Below are 19,094 nucleotides of genomic sequence, written 5' to 3' on the forward strand. Positions count from 1 at the left end.
TACATAACACAAGTGTCTGGCGCAGTTGTTAGATCCGTTACTGCTGCTACAATGGCAGGTTATGAAGATTTAAGTGGGCTTGAACGTGGTGTTACAGTCAGCCTGCGAGCGATAGAACACGGCATCTCCGAGGTAGCGAAGAAGTGGGGATTTTCCCCTGCGACCATTTCACGAGTGTACCGTGAATACCAGGAATCCAGTAAAACATCAAATCTCCGACATCGCTACGGCCAGAAAAAGATCCTGAAAGAACGGGGCCAACAACGACTGAAGAGAATCGTTTAATGTGATAGAGGTGTAAACCACCCCACCCGAGAATTGCTGCAGACTTCAATGCTGGGCCATCAACAAGTGACAGGTTGCGACTCTTTTCGACGAAACATCATCGATACGGGCTCTCGGAGTCGAAGGCCCACTCGTGTAGCCTTGATAACTGTGCGACACAAAGTTTTACGCCTCTCCTTGGCTCGTCAACACCAACATTGGACTGTTGATGACTGGAAACGTGTTGCCTGGTCGGACGAGTCTCGTTTCAAATTGTATCGAGAGGATGGACGTGCGCGGGTATGGAGACAACCTCATGAATCCATGGACTCTGCATGTCATTAGGAGACTGTTGAAGATGGTGGAGGCTCTGTAAAGGTGTGGGGCATGTGCAGTTGGAGTGATATGGGGCCCCTGATACGTCTAGATAGGACTCTGACAGGTGACACGTACGTAAGCATCCTGTCTGATCACCTGCAACCATTCATGTCCACTGTGCATTCCGACGTACTTGGGCAATTTCAGCAGGACAATGCGACACCCCACATGTCCAGAATTGCTACAGAGTGGTTCCAGGAACACTCTTCTGAGTCTAAACATTTCTGCTGGCCGCCAACCTCCTCAGTCATGAACATTACTGAGCATATCTGGGATGCCGTTAATCTCTACCCCCTCGTACTCTTATGGATTTATGGACAGCCCTGCAGGATTCATGGTGTCAATACTCTCTAGTACGACTTCAGATATTAGTAGGGTCCATGCGACGTCCTGTTGCGGGACCAGTTTGTTTGGCTCTTCAGTGTATTACCGGTAGTTTTGGTAGCGTTAATAGGGAGAGAAACATAAGTGAATGAGTGAGAGAAGAACTGCGAGCCGACGAATTACCTTTGTTTTTGTTTGTCTGCTTTGAACTAATTAGAACCGTACATCGTTCAGTATCAGCCCACTGGGTATTCATACGCCTGAAAATACAAAATTCATTGTATAAGTAATAAAAATTTGCTGCTCTCGTAACTTCTGCGATTTTTTGTAACCTTTGATGCAAGTACAGTTTACATGCACAAACACAAAAAAATCTATGTAACTATTGTTGCTATTTTGTACGCAATAGAACGTTCTTAATCATGATCAAAGGCCAGATTTTCCTTTTTTTACTGGTAAGTGTAAAAGTTGTTTAGCAAGAACAGAAAATTTTTTACAAAATCGACGAAATATTGAACCAATGTTGACATTTCGTGTTTCGCCTTTTTTTTAGGTAACTGAATTTCTAACGCACTGTCATAAATCTCAATTTTTTACTGTTTTTATTGCAGTATCCCTAAGTTTCGAATTAAAACTCAACAACTCTCAAATAAAACCTGAATCAAACAGTGACAATTTCAATTTTGCTATAGATACTGTTTATTTTTAAGTAACAGACAAGAGGAGAACTATGTAGAACAAATATATTCTATAGATTTATGAGGTCCTTTATACAGTTTTTAGACAGTTCACCTCTTCTGGTTCCTAGGAAAATATACACTACTGGCCGTTAAAATTGCTACACCACGAAGATAACGTGCTACAGATGCGAAATTTAACCGGCAGGAAGAAGATGCTGTGATATGCAAATGATTAGCTTTTCAGAGCATTCACACAAGGTTGGCGCCGGTGGCGACAGCTACAACGTGCTGACATAATGAAAGTTTCCAGCCGACTTCTCATACACAGTTGACCAGCGTTACCTGGTGAAACGTTGTTGTGATGCCTCGTGTAAGGAGGAGAAATGCGTACCATCACGTTTCCGACTTGGATAAAGGTCGCATTGTAGCCTATCGCGATTGCGGTTTATCGTATCGCGACACTGCTGCTCGCGTTGGTCGAGATCCAATGACTGTTAGCAGAATATGGAATCGTGGGTTCAGCAGGGTAATACGGAATGCCGTGCTGGATCCCAACGGCTTCGTATCACTAGCAGTCTAGATGACAGGCATCTTATCCGCATGGCTGTAACGGATCGTGCAGCCACCTCTCGATCCCTGAGTCAACAGATGGGGACGTTTGCAAGACAACAACCATCTGCACGAACAGTTCTACGACGACGTATGCAGCAGCATGGACTATCAGCTCGGAGACCATGGACCATGGCTGCGGTTACCCTTGACGGTGCATCACAGACAGGAGGGGGGTACTGTTTGTTACATTCTCTCACCCATCCATCCCCAGGTAATTTTAATAAAAATAACAATAAAATATATAAAATTTTAATTATATAATATAACAACAACAATAATAATAATTTGTTTACTTTGGTATTAGTAAATTGCTTTACCATAACTTCCAAGAAATTGCAGCTGGAAAATTACAACATTTGAAAAGCATTTGTCTGAAAATTTGAGAAGTACATATGTCATTCAGTTGATTTAAAAACTCTAATACAAACAGATTCTCAGAACTTTGGTAACATCAAAATGTATACAGTATAAAATAATAGTCTGCATTCACCATTATCACTACTTTTACAGCACTACATATGTGAACAAGGGTCTGCAGATAACAGCTCTGTGAACATTTAAGTGAGAGAATTTCTGTTTCTTTCAGTTGTTTCCATCTACCTTCATAAAAGTCAGCATTTCTGTAATTTCTTGTTAGGGAGTGTCTGTCTTCACTCAACTTCCTGTGATTTGTCGACCCTTCCTATATGACCACTCAAATCATGTCGTACTAGTTGCCGGCAGCAGGTATGGTCTCTCTATGAATGAGCACTTCAACTTCGCTGAAATGTTCCCCACAGGCCCTTCCATGTGAGCAAGAAACTGTAAAGCATCCTGTGTTAAACATGGCATGTAATTTCCTATAATTTTGGTTTTCAGGATGTTTAGTTTTCATGCTAAATACCTTATTCTCCAAAAGCTAGTGAAGAAAATGGAAACTGATACCCTATGAAAAAAAATTAATACATTTACTAAAACAATTTATGGATGGGAGTCATCATGACATCCCCCTCCCCCATGTCTTTTGATCCACACCCGGTACTAGGACTCTGAATCCAGCAGTAGTCAGGATTTACTTTGTACTACTGTAAAAAAGAAAAAAAGTATTATAGTAAAGTTACAAATAATTAAATAATATACTGAATAATATGGAACTGAAGTTATATTTACTGATTAAAATTGGTTCCCTCTTTACAGTGGATTATGTAAAACATAACACGCATAAGGAAACTTAGGTCCCCTGAGAGGAGCAAGATCAAGAAGTTAACCAGAAACACTATGAACATCCTACAGATTAAAGCTGTGTCATATCTAGACTCGAGCAAGATAATATACTTATTGTGGGTAATTCTCTTAATGTCTGAGTTGTCCAGGCTGATGTCATGACCTGCCCTCGCATTTTCATACCTATACTCTGTACAGAGCCTGTTGAAAACCAACAAAGGTGCTTAGCTGACTCACTATGGTGGGTCAGTGTTGTGTACTGCATCTGATGTTGTAATACTCTGTTACATATACAATTTACTCCATTGGCACAGAATGTGATATATGCTCCATTTTTGAAACCTGGAACACCTTTTACACTTTAAAACAAACCCTTTATCACTGTGTATAGGAGTGAAATTTACTGCATGCCATTGTAATAGTATAATAATATTCCTAGTGACTGAACCAGCATAAGATATGAAATCCTTAGTTATTATTTATCATTTTTTATACTTTCCACAGGTATAGCTGACTTTTTGCCAAAATGTCTGTTCAGTGTGTCATTTCCTTAGGAAAATATGATTAGTCAGAAATACCACATGACTTGCAGTGCATGAAATGTTAATGCAGCTGCCAGACAATAGACATATATGAGCTCCAGTGGTAGAAACATTAGGCAGATTATACTGAATTTGACTTTAACTCTAATCTTCACAGCACTGTCTGTGGCTCCTAATGCTAATTAAGTCATTCCTCAATATTTTGTCACTAAATGACATAAAATCATTATACGACTCAGTGAGCTTAATTGCATAAATTAATATAATTTTATGTCTTACCCAAAGAAATAGCCATGTGTGTTAAAGTGCCACTTCTGGGAAAGGGAGGTGTGCTCGTCTCGCATCAAATCCACCTGGTAGATTATTGACGAGGGCCTACATGTGGTTTTTTGGTAGTTTTTCACATCCTACTACATGAACTCTGGGCTGGTGTCCATGTCTACCTCAGTTACATGATTCCCAAACATTTAGTAAATGTTCGCTCAATTGCACATGAATAACACCACATGGAAACTGTTGGCGTACACATATTACGTCCCTGGAAGTAAGGCGGTGGTTGCAGGAGGGGCATCTGGCCACCTCTTAAATTAACCATGCCAAATCTTTCAGTAACCATGCCAACTGTGCACTAAGGCATGATGAAGACACAAGAAAAAGAAGAATAAGAAGAATATAATTTTTTGTCTTGAAGAGTTTTGTTTTATTCACTATACAACCTTAAAAGTTTCTGTTTAAGACATCACCAGAATAAAATGAAAGGAAAAGATACTGAAATCCTTTTAATGTGATACTGATGATAATTGAAGCTGAAATGAATGAATCTGTTTAGTTTTTACCATTAAAAGGTGATAAAGAGTGAAGAGTATATTACTTCCTCAAAATGTGCAGTAACATTAAATAATCAGCTTAATTAATTTGTTCATTTACAATTAAGTTGTTTATTGGTTCATTAGCTTGCTCACTCATTCATTCACTCCCAAATTGTATTTCATAAATCTCATAATGAAAAAGAACATTTGAGGATATGAAAGAAGGCAAGTTACACATTAACTGACAGAAGTAGTCACTGCAGGCCATTTCTACCTAGCATACTAACAACGAATTATGGCTAGAACTAATCTATTCATATTGATAATTATAGAAATTACTTCATATTTATATGTATGAGAAATGAGGCTACTCTGGAAAAATGAAGCCACTGCTCTTTCTCTTCCACTGTTGAAATGCTGTTTTTTCTGCTACAGCAACCTCCCCATTATTAGAATTAATACAGACCTGAGACAGCACAGATAATAAAAAAAACTCATATAATCCAAAGTACATGTTTTTTACCAGAAATTACTGTTTACTGTATTTACAATTCTTGTTATGTCACATTTGGAAGCCCATTGCATTACTCACTGGAAAAATGACTTAGAAATTTTCAACTTTTCTCCAAGAGAAAGGGCTAGGCAAATATATCGACAGGAAATCAGCCCACGAACGTGTAACAAGTGCACAGGCACTCGCTTTTACCAAGATATGAAATGGGATAAAACAGAAACTTGTTTCAGGGAGGATGTCCGAAGGTGAGATTGGGTCCCATCATTTTCCACCTGTAAAATGTGAGTCACATGAATAATAGTGCATGCTAAATGAAAACATTCATTCTTATTATAATGGAGTACTTCAGACTTTTTCATTTTTCAATAATCATTTTACTGTCTGCAGATAATCTACAAACTGGATAAACTGCTTCCAGATAATTGGGAGCTTGCTGGACTTCATACTAAACATTAACATTATTTTACTGATTTCAATCTACGCAGCTGAAAAGTTAATAACGGCGAATATTAGAGTTATCTGTAAGCATAATTTACATGTATGAGTCCCAGTATTTGAACAAATTATGGAAGTATTCACCAAGCAAGTACTCTTTTACTGTGTCATTGAGTCTGGAGATTTTTAATTTCCTGCCTGATATTTAGATACACTCTGTTATAGACTTTAGCACCACACTATAAAACTTCATTGAGAACCTTTTACAGTGACGCATAGTCTTTTGGAAATAAATATGGAATGGGAAGTTGTCACAATGTTAATAACATTCTAATGCACTCTTGTTATTACCCACAAATGCCATTAAGAGGTCAGTGTATTAGCATGTAAACATAAGAGTTGTTAGGTCACTGTAGAGGCTTCTGCTGGATGTTTTACAACCAACTTTACATGGCACTTTGTAGATATATTTAACATTGTCACTGTGTGTCTTGGGCAGGTGGTGTGTTCCTACCGGAGGCAGATGACGCATGCTTGGGCTGCCTATGTGAGGCGACTTCAGGCTGCAACATGAGCGCCATGTGCCTGCCACAGAGGACGCTGTGTGGTCCATTCCTGGTGGCACCACAGTACTGGAGAGATGCAGGATCCCCACTGCTGCGTGGGGACTGGCCTACCAATCCCGGTGGTAAGCCATGCCGGAAGTGTTGACAGCCTAACAACCACAGCACTAACATGACACATATTCAGTAAAATTCTTCTGGATTTGAGGCCACATTGTCAACTATAAAATTCCAACATTTCAGCGACTGTTGCAAGATGCCTTCCTCAGGGTGTACCGCTAACAGAAGAATTTTATTGACAATGAAATGGCCATGGAAGCCTACGTTTACATGAAACATATTGTACATCAGAATAGATAGGTGGAGGGGTGGGGGAGGGAGCATGTAATCTAGATAAAATGCTTAATGATACAGATGATAAGTCAATGCAAGAACGTTTTTTGTTCCATTTTACTACTGACATTCAAGACAATGGGAAGACACATAAGCTTAGCAGAGAACATTCTGTAAGGTGAAAGCTTCTGCTGGAGTCATTTTTTAGATAGGAAGACAAGGGTTTGAATAAATTATTTCATAAATCTATTCACAGAATCGGAGATCTGAATTGTTCAGTGCCACTTTTTCAGAATGTTCACTATCCGATCTGTCTCTAGTTTCCTCACATATTTACAGATATCATGTGTACACCTGCTTATGATTGTTGTGGACGTGCTACACTGGCGCTCTCACATAGGCTCATGATGTCTACAGATTAGGACTAATTTCTTCTGTTCCACTCTATTCTAAATTGAAACAAATTCAAACCATTTGCCAACTAGACATGTAATACTATTTGGTTGGTTGGTGAACTTTTATGTTAATGTTGGGATGTAATGATGTCCCTTTGTAAACATTTTAAAGAAAAGTTGGTCAGTTATATTTTTAGTTCACTCAAAATATTTATTCATGTACCTATATGGCTAAATGTTACTCTTGCCTACATATGTAAAACCATGTGCCCCTTGTATCAACAAGCAAATTTATAAAATCTGTGTAAGCAGTGAAAAAAGAAAACATATAAAGGTTAAAGAAATGTGGAGGCTTTCAGGGACTGTGGCTCTTTCTTCCTGCAGAAGGGCTGAAGGGGAAGGAAGACAAATGAAGGAAAAAGACTTGTAAGGAGTAGCAAATGGGAAAAGTTTGGAAAAGTCACCCAGAACTTTGGGTCAGGGAAACTTACTGGATGAAAAGACTGATTGTTGAGGACTGCATTGGATGAGATTTGAAAACCTGGTAGCTTAAAGCTGGAAGATAGGGTAATAAGCAAAACAGAGATTACTGACAAAACATTGTGCAAGCGTTAATACGAAGCAGAAAGCTAAGTGCATTATATGAGGTAGAGGTGGGGGGGGGGGGGGAGGAGAGGGGAGTTTAGGGCAATTGACAGGTAGAAAATAAGAGATAGAAAACTAAAAGAGAATGAAGAAAGGAATGGTTACCGAGAAGAAATGCCGTGGACAAATCTCACAGTGGGAGGGGCCATAGGGTAGAGAAATGGGTGCAGAAGGAGCATAGGGTCTGACCAGGATATTGCAGAGATATGTGGGGGGGGGGGGGGGGTCAATAAAAAGCTTTTCTAGGCATGGTGGGCAGAATGTTGGACTGAATGTACCTACTTTCAGGGCATGATTATTTTAGGAAGTCATAACCTTGCTGAAGTAGCTGATTCAAGACCACGATAATAATGAGTGACAAACCTCTAGCCTTCACCACTGCCTCCCAGAGCAATGATATTTCATGATCACAAGAACCATTCACAACAGTACAGTGTTCTCAATTTCTCTTGGTGAAGGTCTTACTTTCCTTCACATGTAATAGCAGCTGGAAATATCACTTTGGAACCCAGACCCAAAACCTTTCCAACAGAAAGCTTGACACTAACCCTGCCTTGAACAGCTCTAAGCCTGATCCCATATTGATCCACCACCACTACCTCAAAATCACCCCTCACAAGCCTTCCAAGAATTCCTAACATCCAGCATTGTTTCACAACCCTTTATCAGGTTCCTAGAACATGACCCTTACCTGTCCTCAGCAGAACTCCAGGCTCCTTGTTCCCTAAAATCTGATGACCCCATCACTATCCTCCTGGAAGACAATGGATCTATCACTGTGGTACTTGAGCAACAGGAGTATGTAAGCTAGAGTCCATACCAGCTGTCTGACACCTCTACATACAGCATCTACTCTCAAGATACCATCCCTATGATACAAAATGATCTACAATCCATTGTTAAAACCCGAGACCCTCCCAAGGACTAACACCACAATCCATAGGATTTGTTACCTCACTCAGACCACACACACTCCCGCCTCTTACCTTCTTCCTAAGATCTACAAAACCAGTCACTCTAGTCATCCCATAGTGCTGACACTTCAAAGTACCCACCAAAAGAATGTCTGCCTTACTTGATCAACACCCACAATCTATATTATAAAGATTCCCCTCCTATATTAAAAACACCAACCATTTTCTAGATAATCTGAAACCTGTGCCTGACCTGTTTCCATCACACACTTTGCTTGTCACCATTGATGGCATCTCCGTCTATACCAGCATCCCCCATGGACATGGTCTGTGTGCTGCTGAACACTAACTCAACCAGCACCCACCTGATTCCAAACCTGTAACACCCTTCCTGTTCACTTTAATCAACTTTATACTACTTTACCTTTGAGGGGCAGACATACAAACAGATCAGGGACTTGGCCATGCGATCTCAAACCTTCAGCTCCTGTTTTGGTTTATATATACATAGATGACATCTTTGCCATTTGGACTCACAATGAGGCTGGACTGTTAAGATGTTTAGTATCTCTCAATACATTCTCTCAGTTAAATTTCACATGGTCCTATTCTGAATCCCATACCACTTTAACTGATGTTGACCTCATCCTTGCCAAGGGTTGGCTACACAGTTCCATTCCATTACACCTACTAACAAGCAACAGTACTTACATTTTGACAGTTGCCATCTGTATCAAACAATTCCTCCTGTACAGCCTTGGTATTTGCGGCAAACAGAGATGCGGACACTTCACAGCAATACATCACCATTCTCACCTCAGCCTTCACTGGATGTAAATACCCCATCAGCCTAGTTCAAAAGCAAATTTACTGGGCCATTGTATCCAATCCTGGGACTGATGATCCCTCCAAAAAACAGCTTAGGAGTACACCTCTTGTCACTTAGTATTATCAGGTCTTGAATGTATTAATCAGCTACTTCAACAAGGCTATATGACTTTCTAACACCAAGTCCTGAAATTAGGTCCATTATGTCTGAGACTTTATCCTCAATGTAGAATAGCTTCCCCACCAATCCATGCAATGTCCTGGTCAGACCTTGTGCCCCTTCTACACTGATTCCCCTAATCTATAGCTACTACCCACGGGACTGTCCCTACTGTACGATTTGCCCTGTGCACCTTCCTATCACCACCTATACCAGCCCTGTAAGTGGCGAAACATATACTATGAAAGGGAGAGCCACCTGTGAAATGAGATGTCATGTGTACCAGCTGATATGTAAACACTGTTCGGCCTTCTACACTGGTAAGACTGTCACCAAGTTATCAGTTAGGATGAATGGTCATAGACAGATGGTGTACATTGCAATACAAAACATCCTGTTGTAGAGCATGTTCTGCAACATGACAGTCATGACATTGGTGCATCTTTCATCACATGTGCCATCAGGATTCCTCCCGTAGAAACCAGTTTCTCGGAACTCAACAGTTGGGAGCTGGCCACCCAGCTAGTTTTAATCTGCAGCATTTTTTCTCAGTAACTATTCCTTTCTTTGCTCCTTTTTAATTTTCTATCTCTTTTATTTTCTGACCTGTCCATTTTTCCCTGTCCCCCATCTCACATTTCTATCACATAAAATGCACTTAGCTTTCCGCTCTTGCTCGTATTAACTCTTGGAAGATGTTTTATCAGTAACCTCTGCCTTGCCTATTACCCTATGTTCCTCCCTTAAGCTCCCAGGTTTTCAAATCTCATCGTGTGCAGTCCCCAACAGTCAGCCTTCCCTTCTCTTCCCATCTGGTGAGTCTCCCCTGACCCATGGGTCTGGGCGACTTCCCCCTCCCCCCCCCCCCCCCCCCCATTTCTTAAATCTCACCAGTCCTTTTCCTTCATCCCTCTTCCTTCACCTACATCTTTCTGCCAGAAGGAGTAAGATCAGCCTACTTAGCTTTTTTTTCAAAGCATTATATCTCATGGGCTTTTTATATGGGGCAATAGCTCACACCTGAAGGTACTTCAGAAGAAATTAATTAGAATTATCACAAACAGTGATAAACTGGCCCACAGCAAACCACTGTTTTATCAACTTAAAAATATTAACTGTTATAAACATGTATATTTATACTGCCCTACTGCATATAAAGAACAACTTATCAGAATACCAGCGTAGAAGGGATGTACACTCTCATGGAACCAGAAATAGTAGCCATCTTGACATACCTTACTACAGATTATCCAAGTCACTGAACAGCTATGAAGTGGTGGGTATGAAGATGTGTAACAAACTGCCACAAGAATGGATAGAAGCTCCATTTGATTTATTTAAAGACAAATTATTCAGTTGGTTAGCTGCAAATCCTTGCTACTCACCTCAGGAATTTTATCACTGTAAAACATCATAGTGGTACTGGTTTAGAGAGTTCAGCATAATTTCTTTAACTGAGTAATTTATGATGCAATGTTTTTCATATTATTTGATTTTAAATATAGTACTATGTGGAAAACCAATAATCACATATTGATCTTCAACCCATGTATATATGCTGTATAACTTGTATTTATGTAACTTGACTTTGTCAATTGCTTTAATAGCTAAACGACAATAAAATTTCATTCAATTCAATTCAATTGGAGTCACTGGCTCCAAAAGCTTGCACATTTCCTTAACTTTTATATGTGCTTTCTCCTGCCATTGCTTGGGGAGTTAATTTTTTTATACATCTAGTTATATTTTCAAATTTATCATATGAATATAACAGAGGGAAACATTCCACATGGGAAAAATATATCCAAAAACAAAGATGATGTGACTTACCAAACGAAAGCGCTGACACGTCGATAGACTCACAAACACAAACATACACACAAAATTCAAGCTTTCACAACCAACGGTTGCTTCGTCAGGAAAGAGGGAAGGAAAGGGAAAGACGAAAGGATGTGGGTTTTAAGGGAGAGGGTGAGAAGTCATTCCAATCCTGGGAGTGGAAAGACTTACCTTACCTTTGTTTTTATAAATAGTTATATTTTCAATAATACATCATTTTTTTGATATAAAATCTTTGTAAACATGGTACCAGGACTGTCAAGTAAAAACTGGTTTAAAAGCATGTCACTCAAACTAGGTACCAATACTTAAAACTTTGGCATCTGTTCTATGTTAGTATATGGTGAGTCTGCCCTTAACACACTAGTTTCTCAGAACTTGGCATGTCTGAGCTATCCCTTTTTAGTAACAATGTAGTTTAAAATGAGACTAGTGTTGATATCTCTTCCTCTTATCTGCATATACACACTGATGTCTCCATCTATAACAGTTCTACATGCTAGCCGCAGTGGCTGAGCGGTTCTAGATGCTTCAGTCTGGAACTGCGCGACTGATACGGTCGCAGGTTCAAATCCTGCCTTGGGCATGGATTTGTGTGATGTCCTTAGGTTAGTTAGGTTTAAGTAGTTCTAAGTTCTAGGGCACTGATGACCTCAGATGTTAAGTCCCACAGTACTCAGAGCCATTTGAACCAAGTTCTACATGCCTATGTAACCGGTTCTGTTTCCTTCAGCTATCATATGCCATATACTAGTTTTCTTTTGTAAACCATGCCCTTCACTCTTTATTTTCACCTTTGCTATCTATATTCTCATTTGAAAGAAATTCACCTTTGATCATTGCAATACTCTCAAATGTTCATTTTCACTTTTTACAAATATTATTTCCATCGGCGATCTTCCTCACTCGGACACAAATTTTACTGACCTGGTCAGTTTCTCCAGTCTCGTATATCTATCATTTAAGGTAATAACAGTTTCCAGAAGAATGAGACAGTTTATTTCTCATGCTGTAATCAGTGCCTAATATTTTCAGTGAGGGTCTTCTATTTCCTTTACCTTTCATAACTGAGTCTCATGCTATACCTCCACATAATGTTACTTTTGTGTATGTGTGCAGTTACCTAACTCCGTGTTACCCCACCAATCTGTGCAATATCCTGGTCAGACCTTATGCTCCTTCTGCACTGATTTCCCTAACCTATGGCTGCTATCCCCTTGACTGTGCACACTGTAATGTTGTAAGTGGCAAATATACACTATCAAAAGGAGAGCCACCTGTGAACCTTGTATTTACTGGCCTATTTGAACGCTACAATGTTTTTCGATATATGGTGTTACTGGTTGTAATATGATTTGGCCTTTTTTTTCCCAGCATACTACCGCTGCGTTACAGATATTTTCTGTGCTGCTGCTACTGTTAGAGGGTATCTCAGTAGATATGCACAGGTAAGATGTAGTTTATATTTTTACATTTCTTTCTTTGGAGCAATTCAGTTTTGACTTTATGGTCATATTAAAATAAGACAACTTAAAGTTATTTTTAGTCAGATAAATAAATATATAAATATTTTATGTACAGAATTAATTTACATTGAAAAAAGAATGTCAGTTACACATTTACAATAGACAACAGTTAATAGTTGTGAAACAACAGTTGTGAAGCTATACTGTGAGACTTGTGTACATGACATAAAAATGTTGTTTTATCTTGTTGATTTTGTAACAGAATGAACATTATTCAGACTGCAGATTATCAACGTGAAGTACAAAATTAGCTTCTTAGTCACATGTAAAAGACAGACACCCAGCTCTGAAGGTTTCGTAACTATAAACTTCATTGCCTGGAGAAGAGCAGGAATTGTAAGGACTAGATATTAAACTCACTTATAATTACAGCACAAGAGACAGACAGCAAATGAGGATGAGATGGAAATTAACAGTGGATATTTGCTCCATGTCATATACCATTTAGTCTCTCTTGACCTAGAATCCAATGTTACTTTTTGTCTAGTTGCTTAACATGTTTACTGCAGTGCAGCTGACGGTGGCCGCAGTACAGACTGATGCCTAAAGCCTGCTCTGGTGGTAAAACATCCATCACTAAGTGTGCAGCAGTACATGTGTTAAGAAATGTACACACCTTCTTTACCACAAAAAGCTAACAACAGAAATTCTGTTCAAATTGGAACATTACATCTTTTTGTTTACTTCCTAAATAAATGATATTGTAAGAACTAATATTTTTTTGTTTCATTATACTGTGTTGGAGGAACATAACATGTACAATTAAGATGATGACAGTGGTATTGTATCACTTATTTATAATTTAAATAAACTGAAAGATTAAACATTTACTTGTAAATCTATACCCTGCTTGTGTGTCTAGAGTAAGCTGTTTAGACACCACTATTTTTCTTTTTTTTTCTTTATATGAACCATTAGCTTGTTATTTAAGAAAAATAATAATGTTGCAGGACTGCAACTGGGATGGAAGAGTGGACTGTGATGATTATGCTCGCATACATTACATGGGTGGACATCAGTGTACTCTGCCAGTGGAACATCTGGGGTACTATAAGGTGTTCAGGGAGTGCATGGATAGTCTTCAGCAGCTCAATGGTTGAAAAGAAACTGTTGATCACACTTATTCTTGATCATTCTTACCCACCGACATTTGTATAATATTCTTTGTAAGGACTGTACTCTTCAGCTACTTTATGAACAACTAGTGTAAGACATTGGAATGTTTGAGAGAGTGGCAATTTCTGGATGTGTCATAAGAAATATATATGAAAACAAATTAGAGGAAAAAATTTTGATTTATTTTTGTGCAAATAGGACAGTTTTGGAGTAAATACTTATCCCTTAACCTGTCTAAGACTGTAAGGAAATTGTATTTACTTGAATTTTAAAAATTTAGCATGGAGCTGTTATTCTGGTTCTAGAATAATAAACTAGGAACATAATAATCAGGTTTTGTTTACACTGAAGTCATTTGATTTATACTTAAGAAACAATTATGCATACTATGTCCCTGAAAAAGTTACATTAACTAGTTGGTTTCATGGAAGGAATGCACTTTTATTTGCAAAATGAATTTTCACTGAGTATGTCCTGATTTGAAACTTCCTGGCACATTAAAACTGTGTACCAGACAGCAGTTTGACCTGAAAACCTTTGCGTCACATGAGCAACTGATCTACTGACTAAGCTATCCAGGTATGGCTCATAACTCATCCTCCCAGTGGATCTGATAGATCAGACAGTAGAGCACTTGCCTGCAAAAGACAAAGGTCCATGTCTGAATTCTAGTCGAGCACACAGTTTTATTTTCATATACTGTTAGCCTAAAATTTTGTTCACTGTCCAGGAATGCAGGAGAGGAAGTGGAATGAGTAAGACAATGGCTCACTGTACAGGTAAGTCTTTGAAAAGTAGATAAGCACACAATCAAAACATTGAACACTGTAGCCTACTTCAGTTTTCAAATTGTATATTCTGAAAAGGAATGTAAGTTTGAAAGCTAAATTGTTGCTTTCATCTTCTTTCCCTGTTCCTACCTATTGCCAAACACCTTCCCTATACAGTGAGTGTTACCCTTGAAGATACAAATTCCTGTATTCCAAATTGAAATATATATTTTCTATTTTAGGTAAATAAGGATACAGAAATTTATAGGCAACAAAGTACCAAGTTGATGATCTGAGTGATGTGAATAAATCACCAAATCCTTACAGATGAAAGTGAAGCAAGACAGCCAGTCACTTGCAATTGTGTGTTGGTGGTGCACAGATACACACAGCAGCCCAAAAATTGTACTAGCTTTCCAGAAAGTCGTTACTCTTTTTAATGCAAGCACACACTTGTACACACAAACACAGACACCCAGAAGCACATTCCTGTGACGGAATTGTGTCTTTGTTATTTCCGTCTTGGAATTGCCTGTAAATTTTGCATTTTCTCTCCAATCAGACTAAATATTACAAGTTACATTATTACTTGGGGTATTATTTCTTTTGTATGGTCCTCAAAACTGTGGTGAAGATCAATAATCCTGTATCATTTCTGTACTTTTTTATTACAGATGTATCTGTAAGTTAATGGTCTTTCTTTTCAATATATCCAGTTTTACAAAATATTGACACCATTTTATTATTTTACAAGTTATACCTTACACACCCATACTTTATTGACAGTGTAATTTGGAAATGTCACTTCCAACTGACATTGAATATTTTTAGTTTGTTATGACACTCGATTATATAAACATACTTCAATATACTATGTAATACATTATATAAATATACTTAGTAATAAATTAGTCTGTACTGTAACACAACAGTAGGTTACATGAAATACCGTTGTTAAAACTAATTTATATAGTTACTTATACAGAACTGATCTGTAGAATGCCCAACATCACAATCCAGTTCACATAGGGTTTTCATCACTATATCTAGCAATAGTTTCAGTGCTTAAACTCTGCAAGATCAAAAACTGAGACTGGGATTCACTTTACTTTTATGTGCAAATTTCACAAGACCAGAGCTTAAACTGTAGGTGCCAACACCAAAAGTGGAACTTAGAACTGGCAACATAACTGTTTATTAATGAAGGTGCTGGCTGAAGTTTCTGGTAGAGAAAGATAAATATTTGACAAAATGTTTGAAAGCTTCAAAAATACTTGCTTAATAGTAAGTCAATACCCATATTGAAGGATACCCATATTGAAGGATTTTATACTTATGCTCTATTTTTGATTTGTTATGCAGAAGTTACAGGGTCATGTTTGTTACAATAGTTGCACATAACTTGCTGAAAACAAAACACAATGTCTGTTCACACAGTTGGAAACAATCAGCTCAGAAAAGCAGTTAACACTGACACTATGATTTGCAGTTATTGTAATGATGTTGATGTGACATGTTACTGAGGTGCAAATGTTGAGCTGGCAAACTTGTTTGTTTACTGCTTCAATTCCACTACTGCCATGGCTGACTACAAGGGAATTGATACTGCTGTATTTCAGACAGGTCCAACATGGAAATAAATGTGGAATACTAAGAGACCAGCTGCATTTCGGAAAGTCTCCTTAGTTCTTCGCAGCATTTTGTCCATAGGTTATGCATCTTTAAATGTCAGAGCAATTTATAATACCTGTTTTAAAGATGGATTTGATACTTGCAGTCATTTCTTTTTTTGTAAATTTTCATTTGGGACAAGATGGAGAATATAATGAATTAATTCACCTGCCGATTAATTTCCCTTTTGGGCTAAACAATGATCTGCTGCTCAGACAAAATTAAACTGATTATCTGTCTCTAATGCTCACATCATCAGTGACAGAAGAAGAAAGAATACAGTAGGATGACAAGGCAAGCAAAATCTAGATACTGTAAACACCAAATTGCAATCTCATCACATACAGAGTGTTTATGAATGAAATAAAATTAAGTAACATGAATTTTTTACAGTCAAATGAAAAAACTGGTAGAACTTGACCTTGCGGAAGATAAGTTTGGATTCTGTAGAAATATTGGAACATGTGAGGCAATACTGACCCTACGACTTATCTTAGAAGATAGATTAAGAAAAGGCAAACCTACGTTTCTAGTGTTTGTAGACTTAGAGAAAGCTTTTGACAATGTTGACTGGAATACTCTCTTTCAAATTCTGAAGGTGGTGGGGTTCAAATACAGGGGGTGAAAGGCTATTTACAATATGTACAGAAACCAGATGGCAGTTGTAGGAGTCGAGGGTTATGAAAGGAAAGCAGTGGTTGAGAAGGGAGTAAGACAGTGTTGTAGCCTATCCCCAATGTTATTCAATCTGTATATTGGGCATGCAGTAAAGGAAACGAAAGAAAAATTTGGAGTAGGAATTAAAATCCAGGCAGAAGAAATAAAAACTTTGAGGTTTGCAGATGACATTGTAATTCTGTCAGAGACAGCAAAGGACCTGGAAGAGCAGTTGAACGGGATGGACAGTGTCTTGAAAGGAGGATATAAGATGAACATCAACAAATGTAATACGAGGATAATGGAATGTAGTTGAATTAAATCAGGTGATGCTGAGTGAATTAGATTAAGAAATGACTCTTAAAGTAGTAGAAGAATTTTGCTATTTGGGGAGCAAAATAACTGACGATGGACGAAGTAGAGAGAATATAAAATGTAGACTGGTGATGACAAGGAAAGCATTTCTGAAGAAGAGAAAACTGTTGAGATTGAGTATAGATTTAAGTGTCAGAAAGTCTTTTCTAAAAGTACAGGGTGTCCCACTCTAACGTCCCTGATTTCAAAGATACAGGAAAAAAACTACAGTAGATACGACAATAAAAAATGCACCACATTGTAGAATATCTCAAGGAATTTATTTATTTATCATCAATACACCTCTACATATGAACCATTTGTAGCATGAAGAATATTGAGTCTATATTCAATTTCTTGCAATGTTCTTTGTAACATTTCCTCTGTTATTGTTGCAATAGCGTTAGTGATATCATGTCACAATGTAGGAATATTGTTCACTTTGGTCACATACATGTGGTCCTTCATAAATCCCCACATGAAGAAATCAAGTGGCGTAATGTTGGGTGAACGTGGTGGCCAGACAATGGGTCCTCCGATTCCAATCCAACAATTGAAAAATTTCCTATTCAGGAACTTGCAAACAGCCATTGACCAATGCTGCGGACCTCCATCTTTTTGAAAAATGATGTTGGATTGCAAGTATTGTATCTGAGGCCACACAAAGTGCTGCGACATGTCCAGATACACTGACCCATTCACAGATTGTTCTGCAAAGAAGAACAGTCCAACAATCCTGTCATGCATTAGCCTGCACCAGACGTTTAGTTTAGGGCTATCACAAACGTGTTCAGTGACAATGTGCAGATTTTGTGAACCCCAAATCTGAACATTATGCCTATTAACCCTTCCTGATAGATAAAAGGTTGCCTCATCTGAGAATAAACATCTTTCCAGGAAGCTGGCATCCATATCAATACGCTGCAGCATATCCCCAGCAAATTGTCGTCCGCATGGTTTGTCTTTCAGCGTCAGATGTTGCAGAATTTGCACTTTGTAAGCACACATATGAAGACGCTGGTGAACTACGCGATGCAATGTTGATCGTGGTACATCAAGCTGCCTAGATGCTTGATGAATTGACTTACGTGGGCTTCTAAGAAACATTTGTCTAACGTCCACTGCTATTTTATCGGAAACTCTGTAACATGTACCGCCAGAATATTTCAGAACACTGCCTGTTGCCAGAAACTTCCTATACCATTCCTTAATTGTTTTCACATCAGATGAATCACATTCATATATACGACGATAATTTCTTTGCACAGTAATCAACAATTTTGTTTCTGCAAACCACTGCTTGTGTGTGCGGCTGTGGAGTCACCATTTTTACTTCATGTGGCCATGCTGCATTCTGGTGATGATACTTGGCACTCTGATAGGGAAATATAAATTCTTTGAGGTGCTCTACAATGTGGTGCATTTTTTATTGTTGTATCTGCTGTGGTTTTTCTCTCCTGGGTCCTTGAAATCAGGGAGGTTTGAGTGGGACACCCTGTATTTGTATGGAGTATAGCCATGTATGGGAGCAAAACATAGATGATAAATAGTTTAGACAAGAA

The 19,094-nt window shown here is 38.4% G+C and overlaps 1 protein-coding gene across 1 annotated transcript in view; it reads left to right on the forward strand.

The window, feature by feature from the left end:
• Nucleotides 1-15,502, forward strand: part of LOC126161428 (lysozyme 2-like) — a 96,615-nt gene extending 81,113 nt beyond the window's left edge. Inside the window, exons 2-4 of the mRNA XM_049917228.1 lie at nt 6,261-6,449; nt 12,813-12,886; nt 13,915-15,502. Coding sequence (XP_049773185.1) covers nt 6,261-6,449; nt 12,813-12,886; nt 13,915-14,064 — 413 coding nt within the window. The 3' untranslated portion in view covers nt 14,065-15,502. The remainder of the gene's footprint in view (nt 1-6,260; nt 6,450-12,812; nt 12,887-13,914) is intronic.
• Nucleotides 15,503-19,094: the final 3,592 nt, after the last annotated feature.

Source organism: Schistocerca cancellata, chromosome 2, assembly GCF_023864275.1.
Source record: "Schistocerca cancellata isolate TAMUIC-IGC-003103 chromosome 2, iqSchCanc2.1, whole genome shotgun sequence".
Taxonomy (NCBI): domain Eukaryota; kingdom Metazoa; phylum Arthropoda; class Insecta; order Orthoptera; family Acrididae; genus Schistocerca; species Schistocerca cancellata.